The 23,476-nt window shown below is 39.0% G+C and overlaps 1 protein-coding gene across 2 annotated transcripts in view; it reads right to left on the bottom strand.

The window, feature by feature from the left end:
* PCMT1 (protein-L-isoaspartate (D-aspartate) O-methyltransferase) overlaps positions 1 to 21,199 on the bottom strand; it is a gene marked incomplete at its 5' end in the record, with an annotated part of 36,033 nt that extends 14,834 nt beyond the window's left edge. For both annotated transcript variants that reach the window (XM_084203012.1, XM_084203011.1), the window contains 5 exons: positions 2,317 to 2,437; positions 5,656 to 5,760; positions 7,535 to 7,566; positions 8,703 to 8,807; positions 20,941 to 21,199. In XM_084203012.1, coding sequence (XP_084059138.1) covers positions 2,317 to 2,437; positions 5,656 to 5,760; positions 7,535 to 7,566; positions 8,703 to 8,807; positions 20,941 to 21,199 — 622 coding nt within the window. The remainder of the gene's footprint in view (positions 1 to 2,316; positions 2,438 to 5,655; positions 5,761 to 7,534; positions 7,567 to 8,702; positions 8,808 to 20,940) is intronic.
* Positions 21,200 to 23,476: the final 2,277 nt, after the last annotated feature.

Genomic DNA, 23,476 nt, shown 5'->3' with positions numbered 1-23,476 from the left:
GTCCAAGCAGAAAGAGCAGCCCAAATTTTCAGCTTGTGTTTACATCCTGAATAATGTCTCCTATCCTACTCACATCTCCAGTTACATGCAGCCTGTTAGTGAAGTAATAGTGGTGGAGGGTGGTAGGTGGTGATGAGGAAAAAAAGTCAGGATATTTTGATATTAAAGGGTTCTGCAGGTTGGTTATAAATCTAGACCTGATCTGCTGATCATATTACCCAAGCCTTTGGTGCCTCTATGCAGACCTGTTTCACCCAGAGCTGTAGTATGAGCACAGAAATAGAAGAAAATTACTTCCCTCAGTCATTTAGAATCCCTCATCCCCGCTGGCTATGGCTGCATCAGCAAATAGTGCAGTACAATAGAAGCAGATCTGTACAGCAAATGCTTTTGCTGAGAACCTGGCATCCATGCAACATATGCATTTCAGGATAATTGCTGCAGTATAGAGCTAAGTCTTATTGTCTTAATATGCACATATCAAACATATTTGGCTGCTTCTTTTAACACATAATATTGTCTAGTTTCATCCAAAAGGAACCAAATTTTGTGATTTCCAGGAGTACTCTCATGTGAGCCAAAGAGTGCTAAGTAGAAGCATTTGAGAGATTCACCTCAAAGGCTTCCTCTTGATATTAGGAAACAAAATAAAAATCAAGCTATTAAAAAAAAAAGCCAAAAGACCTACAAACTAACAAAAAGACATGTTAATCCAAGTATACCTATTCCCAACTTCTCAGGGCAGTTCTACAGAGACACCCCAAAATAATTTTGGTGTTCCTGAAACGCAGTTATGGTATATGTGAGATATGACCAAGCAGACTAGAATGTCTGAAGCACACTGTGAAAAGCCAGCAACTGACACAACTGGTCTTATTTCATACAGCTCCCATCATCAGTCAACTGGTTTTCACAACTTTTTTTGTGTGTTTGGGATGGGGGGTTTTGAGTGGGGTTTTCTGTTGCTGCCTTTTTGTTTTAAATTGACAGCTGTCTGGATTCTTGCTCCACATCAAAGAGCTCCCAGGAATCCAACACAGTTGAAACATTCTTCTCAACGTAATTCACAGAAGTATTACTTGCCCATCTGTTCTTTTTTAAAATGTACCTCACAACAAATCTATCCACAAGTCTTAGTCGCCCTGCTACATAGTCAAAAATAATATAGATAATGATGTTTACCTAGAATTCTAGACTTGCAAGAGCACCAGAGTTTGTTTCAAGAACAACCAGAAGCAAAAGTCAAAATTGCTTTTGTACAGCATCAATGGAAATTATTTCCTCATTCCCTCTTTAAAGCCCTAGCAGTCTAACTTCTTTTCCAAGAGGTTCTGAGACTGTTCTCAGTGAGATACACTGCATTTTATAAATGTGTACATGTTGATAGGCTCATTTAAAAAACATTTTGAAAAGTCCCTCATTTACAAGAAAAGACCAACAATCAAGATAGTAGTTAAGCTAAGAGCCAAATATCACATAATAATAATTTTTCCAAGTGTTCTTGTAAGAAGCCTCAAAAAACATCCAGACCTTCAACTCCTTTTTTAAATGTAGTGAATAGAATGATAGAATGACACTTTACTCTTGCTAGCCCTGCATCTTCTAAGAAAAAACAATAACCAAACAAAAAAATCCCAAACAAAAAAAGGAAAAAACAAAACAAAAAAATTCCCAAATATTTTTTTTTTTAGCAAAAAATATTATTTAAAATTATTTAAAATAACTCATCATCCTTCTATTGTTTCGGCATTATTTCCTCTCAGTTACTCTAACTGAATTAAAGTACTTTGGTGTCAATCACTTCCCTAACGTCCAACTACTGTCAATTTCAAAAATAAGTGAAATAAATATCTGTGGTGCATACTGGCAATCTAGTACTTTTTCCACTTGAATCTTCACATGCAGCTTTCTCAACTACCCTATCAGAAATGTGAATGCTTTATTAAAACACTCAGATGACAGGCTATTTATTCAAGAACAATTGTGAATTCAACCCCAATTTTAAATACAAATATAACACGTCAGACCTTCAGCATGTATTTTCACCAAAAAAACCACTCCCTTGTTAACCTTTTCTAGTAGAATGATTACACATAGTCTTTGAGATCATCAGAAGTCATATTCTGAAAACTGGGGGAAGATACTGATTTTCAAAGGCCTAAAGACAATTTAAATTTTAAAGTTTTCATTTGGCTTCTCTTTCTTGGGTTTAGCTTACTAAATTCAAACTTTTAATAACATCCAATTCAGTCATTTTCAACCAGCTGCTAGAAAGAATATCAGTTTAATTAGTAAGTATATCAGTCTGATGCTCACCAATCAGTTTCACTCTTCCTGAAGACAGCAATGTGGGATCGTCTTTTTTGACATTATTTATTGAGTCATCTACTAGTTCTTTGATATGATCAATTCCTACAACTTGTCCTTTGGGACCAACCTGGAATAAAAATATACAGTTGAACAATTTCTGCTAGTTTTATTTATAGAATGAGTACTTATAATTCCTGAACTCATTTCTCTAAAATAAAAACAAAAACAGGAAAGTGGAAGAATATTTTCCCAATGTTATTAAAACTACTGTTAGAAGTGACAAATTCTGTTAGACTGCTAGAAGCACCTGATAATTTAAGTGTGTCTCCACACTTTTATAAATAGTTCCTAGAGTGATCTTTTTAAGATGTGATTCATTTGTGTTATATTGTTAGCAGAGATTTCTTCTTGGAATTTTTAGAAGTTAAATTTGATCATGTTTGTTTTCATTACCTGCAATAAAAAGTAACAACATCAAGAACAAAGACTAAAACTGATCTCCTTTCACACTGAATAAAACTTACCAAGGATTAAGGTTCTTCTAGAGAAGACCTTACTTCAAAGATTAAATGATTTTTATTCAAAATCATCTCAAGAGTCCTATTCTTTCAGAAGCAAATACTGCAATTACCAGTCACGGACAAATTACCTTCCACACACCCTTGCATTCATGAATCTGCTCTCAGATTTACAGCTCTCCTCCACAGGAAGAGTGGAACTTTTGAGAGCTCTTAATTCAAAAAAGGTCACAAAATCTCTGTATTTTGGGGTGGGGGGGGGAAGATTTACTAACAAAAACTTCTCCATTACAGGGGTACTTCTTCCAGAATTTTGTCTTTAGTTCAGAAAAAAACATTGCAAACCAATCCAAATCTGAAAAAATCTGACCATTTTTAACAGGATCCAGCTCAAAGACCACAATAGCAGAGTATGTCCTAGCAGAGCCCATGTTGCCTGTCTTTGGACACATCTAAACAAATCGTTTATGTTTCTGTATCTTACATTTTAATATTGTTAAGACGTGGAAAATTAGTAGCTAGTTATCCTGGGGAATTTTTTTGGTTTTATTATGAACAAGTCCTATGTTAAAAATATTATAAAAGCAGTGTTAGCTTTTCTTGTTTGAGTGGAAGAACACCACCCCAGCCTTTGAAACAGAGCAAAACACAGAGCAAGTTTTCACTATGACAGCCATGGGTCTCTGTTTGGAGGAATGACTGGCAATCAGCTATACCATTAACTGGCAAAAGATCCAGTATATTCCAAACAGTAACATCACAGAAATGAAAATTTAGCAAAATGGTCAGAGCATGAAATAGCCTGATAAAGTAAGAGAACCTCCTGCTGCATGTGACAGCACATTATGCTGTTTCTGAGTTCTCATCAATTGCCTCTATTACCCTGGAACTGTGAAGTGCATGCAATTGAGACAACACAAAGAGGCACAATTTTTGAATCTCTACGTTAGGAATAACATATACCCCATTTTTTTCATTAAACCAGTACTGACAGGATGAAAACTGTAATTCATTTTATTTGCCAGCAACTTTCAAAAGTAAATAAACTTAAACTTATCTACATAGCTTGCAAGATTATTCCAGAAGCTTAACATGAAAATCTAAACAACAATCTTCAAGATACTTTACTAGTCTAAGAAAACATAAAGCCTTCCCAGAGGTACCACAAATGAGATCATCATCATAAGAGTAAAGTTGTCATCTATGAGCATCGAGGTGTTTGTGCCACAAACATGAGCTACTAATTATACATCTCAATTAGACTGATCAGCAACATCAGCATAGTCACAAAAAGCACATCTCCAACTGAATTTTTGTGGTAAACCACTCTACCATTAATTCCCATAAGATACTTTGTCCTGGAGTGACTTAATGATGCTTGTATCCCCAATCGTCCGTAACTTCTTTCAATTTTTTGTTACTGCTAGCAGTGCTATTAAGCAGAATGAAAACATTTACTCAATTTTTCATAACACACATCTGTAAGCCATTCCAATGCAAACACCCAAGGAGGATTCATAAGAGGCACATGACATTCATATGGCAATAAAAAGATAGAGGGATTAACTTCAGGAAATTTAGAAAGAGATTTCCTTTTTGTGCTCATTCTGACTTTTCCACAGCTTGTTTGAGTAGAAAAAAGTGCACAACTACAATTTAGCACGTCCTATTGAAAAGGGCTATTCCTTTATGCATTCATAACTTCAGTGAGAAATACATACGGCCTGGACAAAAGTTTTAGTGCTTGTAGGATTGGCGTTCCCATGCTGACTTCACAGATCAAAAATAATAGGCAGCAAGTTGAATTAAGTGCCATTTAAGATTCCCTCTAAACTGCAGTTTGGTTAACTTATTTCATGTACTTTTTTTTTTCCCCTCCAGATTTTGCAGCTAACACTTAGAAACCTAAATACTTTAGCAAGTGTATGGCCCAGTCCTAAATACTCTCAGCTAACTCTTAACACTGGGAAACAGAAGTGATTGCAGACTCAGACTGGTGCTTGAAACAGAAAACTAAGTAGCAAAGAAACCTAAATGAGAAATTATCATATGTATCAACACAATTCAAATTAACTTTGCAGAAAGACAAAACAAAAAATCTAGTTGGCAGTTTAATGAAGGTCTCTACTAATCATAAAGCAAATATAAAGCCCTGGAAGCAAGAAAGAAGAACTGATAACATTCCTTTTCATTAATCAGTCTAAGAATACAATAGCTACAGCCACTAAAATCCAAATTTTTTAATCTTTTTTTTTTTTTCCCATCTTTTTTTTCCCAATGTACAATAGGGAAGAACACAGAAAATTCCTTAGGTACAGGTTGAACAACACAACTGAGATTAAGTTACTTGGCAAAGATGTAAAATTCAAATTAATAGCTAACTTTAAAAAGGTTAAATGGACACTTATAGTAATGCTTGTGCAATATAACAAGAAAACAAAGCAATTAAATTAAAAGACAATTTATTATAGACACAAGATATTTTCCTGTGGAAATAAGATTCTTTTATGCCTCACTAAGCTCTCATTGAAACAGGAATCCACGACAATTTATCTCAATGAGAACATTTACAGCCACACAAGATAACAAAATTTGAACCGTTCAAGACAAACATCTTCTTCCTTCAAGATATAAAGCAACAACTAAAATTCAATCATTAAAAAAACCCCAAAACAATCCAAAACCCCTAAATTTCCTCACTGGGGGGTTTCTTCACCATAATATACTTCAGTCAATTATGCAGGATGGGTTTTTTTGCCCTGTAATTCAGAGCTACCCTCGAATCCAAGCAGTTCTGGTGATCAAGTGATTAAACTGAACAACTCACCATTCGAGAAAAGCATGCTGTAAGAATTCCACTTCCAGATCCCACATCAAGTGCTTTGGCTCCTTCATGTAGCTGATCAGATAGAAGCTCAAGTGCATATGCATGCTAAGAGAACACAGAGAGAGAAAATTTCAAATTATTTTAAGTGTCTGTTTTACTCAATATATGTTCATTTCTTCAGAGATTTTTTGAAAATGCCCTGAGTATTTGTGTAAGAAATTTCAGAATAAATTCTATTACAAAAAAGGGGGGGGGGGGGGGGGGGGGAGGAGTTAACTATATTATAACTATATTATATAACAATTGTTATTTCATTGTCTTCAACAAATTTCACGAGTGTATTTTTTTTTTTGTTAGTATTCATATAAAAAGCCTCCTCTGACCATTTCAGCTTCTAGCATAGACTCTATTTATATATTAGGAAACACACTATAAATCAGTTTATTTCTCCTCAGCTCTGGTGACTCTTAATATTCTGGCAGTATATGGCCAATAAAGAACTTAGTTCATTACACATATGCTACAGCATTATGCTATATGCATTGGAATTTTCTGGTACAAAAGCTAGCTAGGAAGAAGGCAGCTCTAGAGCATCAAGGAAAATGGCTATTAAAACTACCTCCTGTATTACTTGCACACTTGCTGAATCAAAAAATAGGAAAAAGAAGTCATCTCTTACAAAGGCAGATAGCCAGGCTCATGGATGAACTGAAGTAGTCTATAGACACACTTGATAACTTTTGCTACGTGGTGGAGCAGTACACAAACTAAGCATAGGCTGCACACTAAAAAAACAATTTGTTCTTTCATGTTTCAGAGACAGCCATTATCACACTTTCAGCTTAATCCATCCCACCCAGAAAATATAAATAATTAGAATATTCTCTGTTAGAACATTCTTTGTTAATATTTGCTTAGAGGATATATTAACTTTTTGCTCTAACACTTCATATACTACTAGTGCTAAGCATTGGAAAAGTAATGACTTAAGGGACTTAAAATTTTGAAGCATAATCAATACTTATTTTTCCTCTTAGCAACAGTATTTTTTTCAGTCTTTTCTTGAATAATATTGTAAACATCTCTATACAAAATTCCTGTTTTTTTAATATTGTTAACTAGGTAAATTCCAAGCCAGCTACACAATTTTTAGTCAAGAGAAGCAGACTTTTACTATGATTTGACACCTTCCAAAAATCACGAACACAAAATACTTGCTTCTATTCACCTATTATCTCAAATAAAGAAACATAGAAAAATTATATCTGGGTTAGATGTATGCACTGAAATCCCAACTGGAACACTCACCCTGCTCACAAACCACTTGGCAAAAAAAGCCCTGCCACTCAGTACAATGTATCTTTTTTCCTGCTCAAAGATTTAAACGCATTACAGCAGTACCATACTATAGGAATCACTGTCATTCACTCCTGAATTCTTCTGATTTTATATATTAAAAAGTAATTTATAATGGAAACATCTCTGGAAATCTTCTGATCCAGTCCTATTTCAATACATGGGCATTTTAAATTAGGCTGCTTACAAGCCTATTCAGTCAGCTTCTTTGTATATCAAAGAACAGAATTTCTACAAGCTGCAAAGCCTGTTTCAGTACTAAACTGCCTTCCTAGTTTTTTTTTACTCTAGAAACTAACCAGAATTTCCTATGTTACATTTTTTTGCCCACTACCCCTCATCCTATTACTGTACATCTGCAAGAAAAATCTTGATCAATCTCTTCTACTTCCTCACAGTAAGCAGTACACAAAAGTGTCACTGCAATCAACTGCTCATTAAATTTACTAGGGTAAATATTTTATTTCAAAAGCACCTGGATGTTTATAAAATCACTATACTAATCACCCAGTTTAAAGCTTACCATGTGTGGAGCACTGATTGTTGCTTGGAAACCTGTAAAACAAGAGAGTGGAAGATGTTCATTGTTCAGACAGCAACCTTACACTCTTTATTACCTTGACTGTAAAGTGCAACACCTTCACTGTCACCCTCATTCAGGGTACAACATCCACACCCCTGCCGTTACACCGGTACTCTACATCAGAAGTGAGTTATGGTAACTCAGCTGAAAGCTAAGCTGTGTCTTCTCTGGACAGGAAAAGAAAAGGTTTTATCCTTGATCTCAGTTACAATCTCCATTTTGTCACTATAAATTGAATGAATATCACATACTGAGCAAGTAGGCTTAATTCAGCAGAGTAGTGTCTCCCCAAATAATGTAACTCCTTTTTAGTCAGCCCCTATGTAAAAACCTGAATTTGTTAGTTTGAATTTCATGTAGTGGAGACTATAGTAGAACATCTGGAGAACAATCTTGTGTGTTTTGCAAACAACAAATGAGAACAAACACCTATAAGAATGGGAGGAACACTCACCTATATTTGTTTTTGTAAAGATACATAAGCCTTTGAGTATGTATCTTAAAATATTTTTTAATTTTCCTATATAACTAACAAAATCCTAATAAAATTCACTCACCACATACAATTAAAGAAAGGGGGAAGATAAAGAAAAAAGAAATTAACACATTTACATAGATCATTCTCTTGTCTTGGAAAGATAAAACTGGGACCTGGATGGGAAATTACAGTCCTATCAGTAGACCTGCCTACTCAAAGCCTGTTTGTAAAGATTTCACATAATGGTTTAAGAAAGTTTGCATTGGTCCCAACTGAATAATTTCTGTAAAGACAGGGACTGTTTCTACCATAAACTGGATGCGAATTATTTTTACGTATTTACATCCGTTGCGCCATCACAAGTTGCTGTGGTTTGAAAAACAAACACATATTTACACATACTAATATTGGCTGAAAAACACCTCTCTACCTGATGCATCAAAATATGCCAACTGCATTCTGCAAGAAATTGAAGCTTAGTTAAAAGGTATGCAATAAATTGATGAAGAACTAAACAACCTTCCAAATTAAAAAAAAATATATTTTCACATTCTTAACACAAAAATGACAAAAGCAGCCACAGCTACACAAATTAAAACAATCTCAATCACTTTTGCAAGATGCTCTTACCTATAGATTGTGGGGAGTCCATGTAGGGGTTGTATTTTGCATAGTGGCAACGGTCTGTAGCCAGCATTACTTCAAATACTTTGTCTGTTTTGATTATTCCATTTTCTATAAACAAACAAATATATAAAAATGAAGACATTGTTTCTCTTCTGCAATGCAGGAGTCTGTGAAATGTGTTAACATACTCATAGTATTGTGAGAAATCATGTGCCTTACACAGATCTTACACTCTTGCCCTCATCGTACTGGCCATGGCAAGGGTTGGACATCACCCTTCCAGCACAAACCCTTCCAGCACAAACCCTTCCAGCACAAACCCTTCTGTGATACTAAAATTAAATCTGGAGTCCAGAGATCAAATGATGCTTAAGCCAGTGATTGTCGAACAAGACTTTTCCAGCAGTTACAAATGCTCTCCTGAAACCACTTGCAAAGGTCTACCCCCTAGGAAAACTCAACTTCATGCACACCTTTGACAAATCCTGAAATATAGTCAGTAAGAAATTAGTATTACTAGGAATACCAAACAAGATATACTTCATATTTCTAAGAAGCTATACAAATAATCATTGAAAAATATACAAAAGCAAGTTAGAAATGTTAAGTTAAAGCATCATTGCTCAGTACTTTAGTTTCCAGATCTGTTTGTCTTGTGGTTGCAAAAAAAAAAAATCCTTTTGTTAAGAAACTCCCACTGAATCTGAATTCTTATGCTGGGGCAGACTGAGGCCAGAAAGTTTTTATATCAAAACACTCTGAATCTTTTTTCACGTTTAAAAATAAAATATCAATGCACATGCATGTAAAATGTCAGAAACAGCCATTTTTCCTTGCAGTTTTATTGAAGTTTTTTAAAACATTGTTAATTCTATTTTTTTGAAGTTCTCAAGAGCCCATTAATGAATAACAGTAAACTTTGGAAAACAAATGGAAGAAATTAACTAATTACTTGCATTAAAAGGTTATATAAACTACAAATAACTGACATTTCAATGATGGATTGCTTCATTAACTACTTTCTTTAAATAAGGATTTATTTGCAAAATTATACTTTAAAACGGAAAATAAAATGTCATGTAAGCACCATTAATATCTAACCCAAAACATGAAAATCAGATTATGGAACTTGTGTAAGATTGTCCTGAAGTTGCACCAGTGGGTTTCTCTGAAAAAATACACCCCAGTAATGGGCCAACTTCTGCAGAGACTTTACTGACTGTTTACTGGATGCTCCCAACTACACCTATTAATCATGGGATTTTCCTGTCTTTTTTTGTTATCTACTATCGGTGTCCAGAATGAATTATCCTATCTAACACAGACTTGAATTCAGAAAGGAAAATAACTCCTCAGATCATATTCCTTTTTGGTCTGAAGACAAAGTATCACATAGAACTGCAAAACAAATATACTATTACTAAGGAAAATTTTAAGGAAAACAATTCCTTTTTTAAATATATTATTTTTTGAGAAATATTTCTGTATCTGTTAAGTCCCAGAAAAAGCATACACTCCACTCACAGTCCCCACACCTTAGATAGATCCTGTTCTTTGACTTAATTTTGAAAGCAGTTCTAGTTAGAGGAAGCTCATTTCAATCCAAGGTTTTAAATCTGAGCCAGCAGGCATTTGCAGCAGTTCATAAGTTTACTTACTGAGCAAAATTGTACCCAAAAGAAAACAAACAAATCAATCCATTAATACATTGGCACTAACAACAGAGGCTAGTAAGGAAAAAAAAGTTTTCCCTGACCACTAGAAATTAGTTGGATTAGTTGTATAGCAGTTCTGTTAACAAAGCACAGAAACAAAAAAAACCAAAACAAACAAACAAACAAAAAATTCAAACTTTTACTCTTAGAGTCTCATTAGGAATCACTAAGAAGTCAGTATCTCCAAATGAAATATACTTTCAAAAAAGGAGAATAAGCAAGTCTAATTATAGCAGAAGTGAGGAGATAAAGGCTCTAGGAGGCTAAAGAGATGTCAAAAAGCAGTAGCTGAGAAGTACTCACAAAAGGCCTAAAATAGTGATTTATTTTTTTACATGCATGTATTCTAGAACTATAGGCAGCCACCTGCTCTTTCCTTTTGTGCCTTGTGGAATACACATGCAAAGAACAAAAAGAACAGCTTGGAAGAGCAACTGCAGGACCCTACGATAAGGCCAAGAACCTTCTATAATTTCACAAAACTTGGGTTAAGTCAAAGTACATACAACTACCAAATAAAAAGCTTACATTGACAGGCAAATTACCAAAAAAAAACTCTAGAAACAGAAACTACTAATATTTTACAGATTTGAACATTCAGGATGCTCTCATTCAGCAAACAATCATGAGATTTGCTGACTGTTGTACTGTCTTTGATTATTGTAATCTTTTTCTCAGTAAATATGAATTGAAGAAAGTTACCCATACTCAGAACACGTGGAAGAAGCTGAATCTGCTGTCAGCCATTTATTTCAATTATTGAATAATGCTCCGTCTGCAAAAAAAACAACACCCTCTCAGCTACCCCCCACAGATTAAGTCTGCTTTTCAAATTTGCTTATTATACAATGGAAACAACATCAAAAGGTGGGATGTAAGAAAAACAATCAAGCCTAAACAGTAAGGTCAATATTGACTTAGTTGACATTTTTACTGTGTTGATAACAATAAAATTTTTTTTCTTAGTCTCACAGATGAATATAGAGAGTTGTACCTTACAACTGTAAGGTACTGAACTCCAAAAAAGTCCTTTCTTTCCTGCAATAGTCAGTCCCAAGATGACCAGCTGCCAGGATCTTAATTCTGCCTGAAACATGTCTCTATCAAATTCTCAATTAAGTCCAGAAAACAAGTATATCCCCTAAAGAAGCCAATAATAGAAGCTTATATTGCAAAGAAGACATTCTAATTTCATGCCATTTCTACCAAAAAACCAAAACAGAAAAAAAAAATTAACTATTCATAAAATGCTAACTAAAACCATTTTCTGAATCTTAAAGCGAAGTTGTATATTGCAAGAAAAGAGTTCACAATTAAATGCATATTAGAATATCCTTTCCAATTATAATGTGCACAGAAATCTCTCCTTGAGGAGACTGTTGGGTGATATGATAATCAGTTTGCACTGCAAACAAATCAGATATTAAAGTGTTTACAAGCAAAGGATAATACACAAACACACTGATGGCTAGAAATAAAAAGTAAACTCAAAACAGAGTTATATCAGCGCAACTTCCAAGCTTCAAAGGGCTGAAGCTGAAAAGTAAGTACTTAACAGTGGAGCACTGCCTGCCAAGTTCAAGAGTTACTCTGTGCAGAGGCTGTGGCAATGACAACTTGACATAATTGGAGCATGTTTTGAAAACTCCCTCTGGTCTGCCTCTTTTCCACAAATAACACCATGAAAACAGGAAAAGAGCTCAGAGCAATCCTTGGACTTGAAGGTGGGAATATACCACTGTTGAATGTAACCTGGGAAACTGGGCAGCTGGCAGTCAGAGAGCAAGGAAAGAAGAGTGTGAAAAGGCACTATGGATTTCCAACAAGTAAACAACCTATCTTTTTATTTTGTCTTTTATTTAGCAACAAATGCACTACTGAGGTGCTTATGTTTCAAAGAATTGCCTACCTCACTGACAGTATCCTGACTGTTGACCAAACACGTTTCTAACCAAACCATAAAATACTAGCAGTCAACATTTGCACCAACATTGGCTTCCAGATCAGAAAAGAGGATGCGTCACTGCCACATGATCCAGCACACAAACTTACTATACAAACCATACCACCTACTCAAACTCCTCTTGTGGCTGATTTTATGTATTAAAAAAATCCTCTTGCAGATCCCAAAACCATTTACTACTTCAACATCCACAAGTAGTGCAACTACTTCAGCATCCACATAGTTCAGCTTCTTAGATTACTTTCTCCATAACCACTGCAGAATACTTCACTTAGGAAGATGAATTTTCAGCAAAAGAGTGATATTTTGAAATCATACAGAGATCTTAAGGCATGATGCAAAGCATATAGAGCTTTATGATTCATTCCTGTAGACGGAAATTACTGACAAATGTGACAAATCATAGAAAGGTTTGGGTTTGAAGAATCCTTCAAGGTCAGCTAGTTCCTTCTTATGTTAGAGGCCCCAGAGCTAGATGCAGCACTCCAGGTGGGGTCTCACCAGCGCAGAGCAGAGGGGCAGAATTGCCTCCCTTGCCCTGCTGGCCACGACACTTTTGATACAGGACAGTTTGCTCTCCACAAACTTGCAGAGAGTACACTTGATCCCACTGTCAATGTCAATGACGTTAAACAACACCAGTCCAAGTGGCAACCCCACTCATCACGGTCTACACCTGAACACAGAGCTTTTGACCAGAACTATTTTGAGTGCTACCACCTACCCTTATCTATCAAGTGGTCCATCCACCTAATCCATGCCTCTCACTTTTAAAGATATGGATATAGCGCAGGACAGAGTCAAATGACAGTCTCCACCTGACCCACAAAAAACAGCTAGCAGCTTTCCAGAGGAGAATGGGCTGGAACAGAACCACAGCTTGATTTGCAAGCAATGTGAAGATTGTTGGTTTTAAGCACCTGATCAACTGACATTTTTAAAGTCAGGGTCTTTTTGTTTGAGTAGAGGAAGAAAAAAGATGGGAAAGAATGTGGTTCAGTTAATAGAATTTTATTTAGTAATGAGCATAGGAAGATTTCACTGTAAAGCATGAACACAAAGAAAGCACTTAGAACAAGAAGTGATGCATGAACACCCTAAAATCCACAAACGGACACTGACCCAAACCATACAAAACTCTTTGTGCTAAATAAATTCAAAGTAGGTGTTGGTAAACAAGTGTTTCTTATACCCCTCATACATGCAGATTCCTTGTGCTTTGCTGATAATTTAAGAGCTATCTGCCTCAAACATTCAGCTGTCCATCTATTTTCACTGTGATTTATATTCACTATATTCAAACATTATCCAAACAGGAGGTTGCATACAGCTCACTGGAAGGAATCATTTGAGAGTCTATCGTTCAGAGACACAAGGATAGAAAGACTGAGGAAAACACAAGTCCATCAGAGTTAATCTTACAGCCCAGAAATGAAACACAAATATCAAGTCCCATGAAAATTCCAAAGTGACAGAATTTTTTTTAAAAATGGGAGTGATAATAGTAAAAATAATAATAATAAATATTCAATTACCATTTAAATGCTACTCTAAACCTGCAGAGGTAAAACATGAGAATCACAAGCTAGGCTCAACACAAACTAGTACATAGCCTCAAGCTTCAGTTAAATACAAACTTACCTGTGAACATTTCACTTTTACTTTAAGTAGTATTCCTTCCCTATTTAATAAGGATCACCTTCAAAACAACCCATTCACTTTGGTATAACAGGTTAGAGTTTTCTATTCACTTTCATGGATCTGAAAGTCTGCAGTTAACTAATTTAGACATTTTAACCACAGCTGTATTGCCCCCTCCTACTATATGGCAGTGTTGCAAAGTTGGCATTAACCATTTTCTTCTCTGAGGGAGGAGAAAGGCCTGATAAACACAGCCTTCTAGCACACAGATTTATACAGAAGTTCTCTGTCATGTACTCACATTTATCAAAATGATTATGTTGATTTTGTCTAAATCTGTATCAGCAGCTGAATGAAAAAACTTTGAGGAGTACATGAAAGAAAAAATAACTTTAGAGTGTGTTTCAGCATGCAAAAACATAGAATCTCATTTTCCAGTGAACTTTAACACCCATGTGTGGATGAGGGAGACTTTAACCTCTGAGCACTCCTCAATCCCTCAACATTTGAGAAGGCTGAATTTCACTTACACATCATATGGGAAGTCAAAACTAAAGAGTTCAATGCAAACTGACAACAACTATCAGTAATAATGAAAAAGTGTTGCAAAGGTTAAGATAAAGTTAGCTGGATCAGACAGATAGACAGGGAACTCTCTTTACAGTAAGGCTTGTGGCAAAACTACTTACAGCTTTAGTAGCTCTGTAAAGAAGCCAGATGGTGCACATCTCACACCTTACTGAGCAGATTCCATGCAACCAATCTGCAGTTTTCAGAAAACCACTGCTAAGACCAGCAGCTGGACCACATAAAGTTTATCATTACGCAGGTGGTTTCATTAAGACGAGCACCAGTACTACATGGAAGTTGAGGAAGATCAGCCAAATATAACTCTGACTCTTGACAAAGAAATGTCCTACTAGAAGAACTTAGAATTTCTGAAGCTGTATTTCAACAGTGCAAGCATTTAAAACTATTTTGTCTTCAAGTCCACTATTAAAGTATTCAGGTTCTCAAGTCTTAAAATGTAACTCACAAGTCAGCCAGTCCAAGAGAAGTCCACAGTTTACTGATCTCAAGCTTTAAAAGAGTTCACTCCGTTTTTGCCAAATGTTGGTAATTTAAATTAAAAATCAAAACATTAATACAATTAATCTAATAAAAAAAATTAATGAAATTATTTACTTAAAGTGTTATGTAGCACTAGAGAACATGACTTTGTGGCATTAAGGGATAACATTCACATCAACAATCACTCAAAAGAACATGAATATTACACATTTCTTTCTAGGCTTTCCAGTTGCTCTTGGTGATCTCCTGATAGTACATCAGGATGAAAGAAACAGCAGCACTAAAAGAAAAGCTTAGAGCTGTACTGAAGCTAAACCATAGAAGATTCCCTCTTTTTAAAATGCCTACATGCAGCAGTAATGACCTGGTTTGGAATATTTGCAGTATCATTTCCATTTTGCTATGGATTACTAGGCAACTTCACACCACCAGGAAAAAATAATATATGGCATTATATTCACATACAAAAATAAAAAGATATCTTCAATTAAGCAAAATAACAAAATATTTTTAATTAAAATTATTTATTAGGAGTTATAAAGATGTAAATAATCAGCAAAAAATGCCCTCTTTTTTCTTGAATGATCAAGGACTTGGATTTTGATGCACTGAATTTTGGAAGTTTCTGGGAAAGTATGGGTGTGTTTTTAACATTACATTGACACCCTGTCCAACATTAAGTGCAAAAAACATGCCAACAACAAAAAAACAGTTAAGAACAAAATCTTTATTTACATACCAACAAAACATGATAAATGCTATTAGATTTAGGTTGAGTTTTTTCCTTTCTGTTATCATTTCCTATTATTTGGGATGTCTAGTTGTCTTGATTTACTTGAAGGCCTGCCTCTTAAAAGATCAAGGGTACAGAAATTCCTTCAAAACATTTCACAGATATGGGCAAATCATTAACAAATACTTAAATCTTACTTAAAAATAAAAAAGTTTCACAGCAAGTCCTTTAGGCAATTATTCAAATTACTTGCTAACAATTTTTTTTTTAATTTCAATGCTCCAAAAAATAGCATCACAGATTTCAAGCCTGCCACCTGAGACATGAACTAAATTTAAGAAATTTTAGATATTATTAAATTAACTTATCAGTAGATGTGTTAATTTTTAATTGAAAAAAATAGTTCACTTTCTAACCACTTCACTACCTAGTCAAAAGTTACAATGCTTAGTCACTGAAGCCTCAATACGTTCATGATGAAAGAAGGGGTGGACACTGAATGCACATAACAGGCAGCAAAAGTGCTTGTAGAGGGGAGTCAATACATTTGGTCTAATTTTCCATTATTATTTCCCTTTTTCATGTTCATCCAAGTTACATTACTCTTCCTTAAGCAAAATTAGACAGATGTAGAAGAGATTTGGAAAAACCAAGGGAAAAGACATAATAGAGGAAAATTAACGAAACAAAACCAATGTTTACTGCTTGCTGAACCTAGCTTAGGCTTACTGTATTCAATGCTTTCCCATTCATGGCACTTCCCAAAGAGATATGTCCTCAGCAACCAGAAACTTGCGCCAAAGGTGCAGATTTATTGCAGATAAGCCTTTAACATGACAAAGCACGCTAAGATGCCATTTTTAAATATCTAAATAATTAAAACACTTGGAGAAATACCTTTAGCACATTTAAAAATAGAATTCTCAGACCCTGATAATATTTGAATATATACTGATTTCAAGCATCATTCACACCGAAAAATTAAGAACCTGATCTTATGTGAGGTGCAAAATTCTATGGAATCTTGTAAATTAGAGTTGCTAACTTTTGCAACACAAGTTTATTAGGTGAGGAAGGTAAAAGAATGTAGCAAGAAACAAATTCACAGATGGTTAACAACTTCTGCCACAGCCAAGTCAACTCACCTTCACTTTCACTGAGAAATGAGGATTCAAGAGCAGGTATAAGTGATGAAAACACCATTGACACATGATCAGAGAAATAAGCAAAGCAAGCTTGTCCTATGGCAACATGACATTGACTGGAGGGAAAAAGCGCAACAAGGAAGCTTAATGAACTTTGCTTGCTTGTGAATTGGACAGGGAACCAATTTTTGTGTCCTTCAGCTGGGAAAGAAAAGCTGATTTCTAAGATGCTGGCATGTAAAGTAGCAGGACTTGGCAAAAGCCCACATATGAAAGACCGAAGATGAAATGAAGTAGTAACCTATCAGTGGATAGCTGAAGATACAGAGAGGGGAAAAAAGTTACAGAAGAGACTTTCAACCAAGCAAGACAACAGTAAATAACTCACCAATTTTTTTCCTCCTTCCTCAGCACCTCTATATGACAGATTCATAATTTTAAAAAAATCTCCTGCCAGAGTTAGTTATTTTAATACAGGTAATTATTTCTGCGTTTAGTATGATTTCTAACCCTACTGTAACCTGCATTTAGACAGCTTCCTAGAAATATCATCTGCTAAAAGATCTTACTTTAAATATATTTTAGGGAGAAGTTTACTCAAGTTTGAAGGAACATGTTCAACTATTTTCACTCAGGAAGAAGCAAAGATTTTAGTAATTATTCTGTGAAGGTGAAAAATATTTGTTTTAAGGCTTTAATGAAGAAAGAATCACTCAGATTTTAAAAAGGCATTTTTAAAAAATGAGAAGTACTTTCAAGAATCACTGAAACAAAGCAGCTGAACACCTCGTAGCAACAGCACATTCAAGGACAGGATTTTTGTTGTGAAGAGTGTGTTTTAAACAAGTTTATTTTGCATATGTCAAATTGTGCATCTATGATGCCTCAAATTAACAGTGCAAAAACATGTTTACAATGCAAGAAGAAGTTAAAAATCGAAACAACAAAACAATGTACTGCAACATTCTTCATTCACTTGTCCCTAGGCATGTGCTGAAAAAATGCAAGTTCCGGGACCCTCCTTATTAGATTTGTCTCTTTTAAGACAGGACAGCAAAGACGCAGCCTATAAAGAATAATTGCCTAAATCTGCACTGTAAATACCCCAAATCACTTGTCACTGCCCTAACACAATGATTGCTACATTACAGAAAAGTTAGTTCTATAGTTAAGGCAACAGTGAAATGAGCAGTAAAGCAAATGTCACGAAATGGAGAATTTTATTGCCACAAAATAGAAGCACTAGCAGCTGCCAATAACAGCCTATAATTAGGAATAATCTTTATAGCTGTTTTAAAGGAAAAGAACATGTAGCATACAGGAATCTTCCAGTGATGTATTTACTTGGAAGCAAAACCACTTTAATAAGTTCCCACTCTCCCCAGCCCTCCTTTATGCACAACCAAGTTTACTGCTTCTCTAACCATAATAGTACAACGGCTTACAGACATTGACGAGCTTAAATCTTGATGTTTCACAAGTCATGAGAAAGTGACCCAGTCTTACAGCACTGCCTCCCTCACAAGCAATTCTATAAGAACAGTCAAGAGAAGAATTGTGGCATAAGGGCAGGGGCAAGAACCTCTCTACCAGGATTTGCTGCAGAAGAAAACATACTGTGTCACTACAACCTGCATTATTTTAAGTTATGCAAAATATACATGACATTACACACACATTTACTAAGTTACACACAAGACAAACACTAGACAACATCAAATTAACCGTATCCAATTTGCATTCTCACTTTTAGCATAAAATGCTGCAAATGCTATGTAGCTGTTTTTAGAGAGGGGGAAAATACTTTGACTTTGACGGATCTACTACTCTAAAAGAATTCTATGGAACATTTTAGTCTTTCTGTAACCAATAAGTTTTAAGCTGGTTGAAACATATCTGGGAGAATTGTATCACATTAAACAGCACTTTCTTCTAAATCGGTTCCCAACTTTGGCAACAAGGTATCATCTTACCTGAGGAACCCTAACTTGAAAGTAATGGTCTTAATTCAGCAGCTGCTCTGCACTGATAAAGCCCTACAACATGAGCAGAGGCCCATTGAAGTTGACAACACAATCTTCCTGCAAGATCAAAAGCCTCTTTCCTTCCACAATATTTTACTGCCAATCCACTATTTCTCTGTTTAACATCCTTCAAAACATTTTGGCATGCATATGCAAAACAGAGAGGGGGAAATTACCATCAGTGCATGCTTTGAGATTACAATATTGAGCGCTTCTATTTTACTTTCCTCTTCCTATACAACTATTGCTGCATACTAACTACAATGGTTTTTAGCTTTGTCATCATCTTTGGAACGCCCTAAACAGTTTCCATGTGTTGAAAAACTGTCATTGTCCTCTGCAACAAAGAAACTGGTTTTGCCTTCAGGTTCTGAGCACCATAGACTATTCTGGCAGTAATTGCTTTTTGGATGTATTTTGGAATTTAAAGTTGATTTTTACATCAGAAAGTTTTTTCCTGCTGTGTAAGAGAGCAGTATTTCACTAAAACAGTATTTCTAGCCCTTTCAGTTGCAGCACAAAACAAAATAAATGTATTGCAACACTTGTAACTAGAGAAGTTATTATCAATTTATTAAACAGAATTTTTGCAATTAAACTCTAAAATAATTAGTGATTTTTACAGGGAAGCTGAAAGTCACTTCAGCATGTACTATTCAGCTGGATGTGATAGTTTTCAAAAGAAAATACTGAGAATGAACACAGAATCAGATGATCTACCATAAGCAGAGAAAAGGAGAAAACAACAAGGGTGATTCTCCTATGACACCAGAATACCGAGGAGGCCACGCAGCTGAACTTGTCTGTGGTGCTGTAGCATCACTAAAATAGGAGACAACTGTCATAATACAGGCTCCAGATCTACACCCTTTTACATCTAGGACACGAACTTGAGAAAAGAAAGGGAAAAGGCCAGGAGCAGAGACGAGAGACACTGTAAGTACATATAAGAGAGGTTAACTCTATCCTAATATGAAAAATGGAAGCTTCGAATACAGCAGGTGTTGTATATCTGTCCTCTCAGGACCTGCAGACTTCAGGATGTACTGAAGTACGTCGGCGAAGAAGCGCCCGCCCAACACCTTCCACGTTCAGCACGGGGACAGCACAAACCCTCGGCGAGCACAAGGGAGCGCCCAGTGCCGGGCAGCCGCCGCACAGCTCGGCTGTCACAGCACGAGTCCGCAGCCCCGACAGCTCCGCTCCTCTCCCCGCGCTCCCAGCCCAGCCCTTCGAGCGGAGCCACTCGGGACCCCGCCGGGGAGGGGGGAGGAGGGACCGCTGCCACACGCCCCTTTCACCCAGCACAAACAGCCGCGGCCTCTTCGGCGCGATTCCCAAACCCGGGCGGCTCCCGCTGCGTTGTTCAGCTCGGGCCTGAAAGACCGGAGGGCGCCCGCCGACACCGCCAGTCGTGCCGGCCGGAGCGAACCAGACGGGCGCCGATCCCGGTGCGTGCGGGGGATCACGGGCCCTCCGGCACTGCCGCCGCGGCCCCGCCTCAGCTCGCACACCGCAGATGGGAACGAGGCGGCGGGAACGGGGCCGCCGAGGGGGGGGGGGACGCGGCGAGTAGGGAACGGCCACGGCCGCCGCACGGCGCTTCCCCTCCGGGACCGCCATCGGCGCCACCCCGCCCTCCGCATTGCCTCCCGCAACAACAGCCCGGCCCGCCCTGCGACACCGGCGGCCGCCCGGACACACACACCCCCCCCGCCCGAGCACCCGGGCGCGCACGGACACACCCCCGGTCGGACACAGAGACACGCACAAACAGACACGGACGGACAACACGGACACGCGCGGCCGTGCGGCTCCCTGTGACAGTTGGCGGCGGGTCGGGCGGGCGCTGCAGGAGCGCGCGGTCGCTAACGGTCACCGGGCGGCCGGTAACGGCCGCCCCGCAGCCCAGGAGCCCCGCCCGCCCGCGCCCCCGCCCCGAGACTCACTGCGGAGGTTGTGGATGAGCTCGGAGTGGCTGGCGCCGCCCGACTTCCAGGCCATCGCTAGGCACACTCTGCGGAGCAGGTACAGAGCCGCCTTCAGCGCCGCGACTGCGCACAGCAGCTTCCCCAGGAAGGACACAACCTCCAGCGCCGACACAGGCGCCGCCTCCTCGCCGCCTCCTCCCGCGGCCGCCGCCGCTGCGGCTGCCGCGCGCTCGCCGAGGGGAGGGGCCACGCGCCCACCGCCCCGCGCGCCCGACATGCCCCGGCCGCCGCCGCCGCCGCTCCGCCGGCCGGCGCGGTGACCCCCCCGCGCATGCGCGCCCACCGCGCCTAAGGGCGCGCGTGGGGGATCCTCGCGCGCTGGGGCGGGGATGTACAGCGGCTGCTCCCGGCCCGCGCGTTTTGTGCCGGGGCCCTGGATCCCGCGCTGGCGGCGAGAGCCCGGTCCTGCCCTCCCCTCAGAAACGGCGGCGAAGCGGAACGGGTCTGGGGGCGCGGGTATGTGAACTTAGGAGCTGTTAATGAATGAGACAGCGAAACAGCACCTCGGTGCGCACGCACTTCCCCCCCTGCCCCGGCCTTAGCTACTCCCGTGACACAAGTCGGTACACGCCGGGTACCGGAGAAGGCGGTGTCGGGGCGGGCGAGCCCCATCACGGTGGCTGCGCCGCCAGCTCCCGGCTCCGGCCCAGCGCGCGACCCGCCGCCCTTGCGACGGAGCCAATTAGCGGCGTCTCCCGGCGCGGTGTTTTGCATGGGGCGCGCCTATTGGCCGCGGCCAGCCCGCGCGGGCCAGGCCTACGTGTTGGAGGCTGCCATTGGTCAGGTGGCGCGGGAGCTGCGTGTCCTCTGCGTGTCCACAGCGGACCACGGTGGGGACGGGGCAGGGCGGTGTGACCCGCACCCGGGAAACAACGCGGGAATGGCAGCGGCGTGGAAGGATAGGGAGAGTTGGCACAGCCCTACATTGGCTAAAGGCCGCCAAAGCACCGATGGTTCACAGGAGCATCTACCGGTGCAATGCCGATGGCGTAGGACAAAGTTACAAATTAAAATTCCTCCTAAGAGGTGTTCAGGACAATAGCTCAGAATTTAGTAAATGCCGATGGGCCTTTACTGTATCCCAGCATAGACCCATGATTAAGTAGCAATCTTGAGGGAAAAGTTTTAGCACCTTTGGATCCTCCCACAGCCTGTAACATAACGAGGAAAACCAGAGAATTCACTTTCTACCATTATGTAGTATTTCTCCCGGCTCTGAAACTCCTTCATGATTAATTTTGCCACCATTATTCATTTGCCACCTGTCATTTATACACGTTTCTATTGTTTAAAGGGAAAGCATATACCATCTTTGCAATTTTGGGAACCCACTGTCAGTGCTGTGACTTCTGTGTTTGTGCTGCCTTCTGGTCCCTCCAAATGGGCTTCACACACCTGGGAATAGTTTTGCAGCACTTCCTTTCCTAACCAGGCACACTGGCACAAGTATTTCATCTGCATGGTACCAGACAGCAGAGTTTTCAGTGCTTGGCTTTTAAAACATGAGAATAGTGATACAAAACTACGGATAGGTTGGCCATATCAATAGTACATTGTATAAACACTGGGGAAAATAAGGTGTCATCCAGCAGATACACAGCCTAAGATACCACCATGGGAGATTACACACATTATATCTTCTGTGGGAGAGCCCATCTTGGCTGGGAGTGTTGAACCTGTTCCAGCTTCACACAACACATCTGTTTCATGCAATCATTGCTGGTTCAGGTGAAGAGGTGAAGGTGAGAATCTGCTTCTCTACTTTGCAGTCAGTCCAGGGCAAATCTGACAGTTGCTCAATGCATATACCAGATCCCATCCATAGACTTCCCATCTGGTTCTTTTAATCCTGGAGACAGATTACTACTGCTTTATTCTGTGCTCTCCATCTAACTTCTCGTAAGCATGATCTGGCAACTGCAGTCTGTGTGAGGCTCCCAGCCTGTCCCAGAATATCAAAGGTCTCCCTGATACACCCAGCGGGCTGAGAGAGAAGGAAAGAAGCCATGGAGTGAGAGGAATTCCCGAAGGTCAGTGAGTAGAGAGAACAAACAGACATTGTAAAAGTACAACACAGAAATACTGAATTGTTTTAAATGCAAAAGACATTTTCTGTTGTCAGATGCAAGCAAACTGCATTGCTCTCACATAGAGAGGTTGCTGCCAAGGAAATAGCTGGCCCATGTTTAAAAGCATTCCAGGGATACTTACCCCCTTGGGAGACCAAAACCACAACAGAAACCATTTACATAGAAGCTGATGCTGCTTATCAGGACCAGCTTGAATTAGGCTTAGGCTTGTCACAGAGCACCAAGAGCAAGTCTGCATTTCTCTCTTAGGAGTTTGCAGTCTTGCCCAGTCCCTTTCTGAGTGTACCTATTTGCCATGTTCTTGACATGGGTATTCAGAGAATAAAAACAAGTGTGGGCCTTCCTTAACAATATCTGGGGTGTCTTGGATGGATACCAGGCATGTGGGAAGGAAACAGCACTTG

Source organism: Fringilla coelebs (genome assembly GCF_963513975.1).
Source record: "Fringilla coelebs genome assembly, chromosome: 3".
Lineage (NCBI taxonomy): Eukaryota > Metazoa > Chordata > Aves > Passeriformes > Fringillidae > Fringilla > Fringilla coelebs.
Note: the sequence above shows the minus strand (reverse complement) of the source record. Positions and strands in the feature narration are given on the sequence as shown.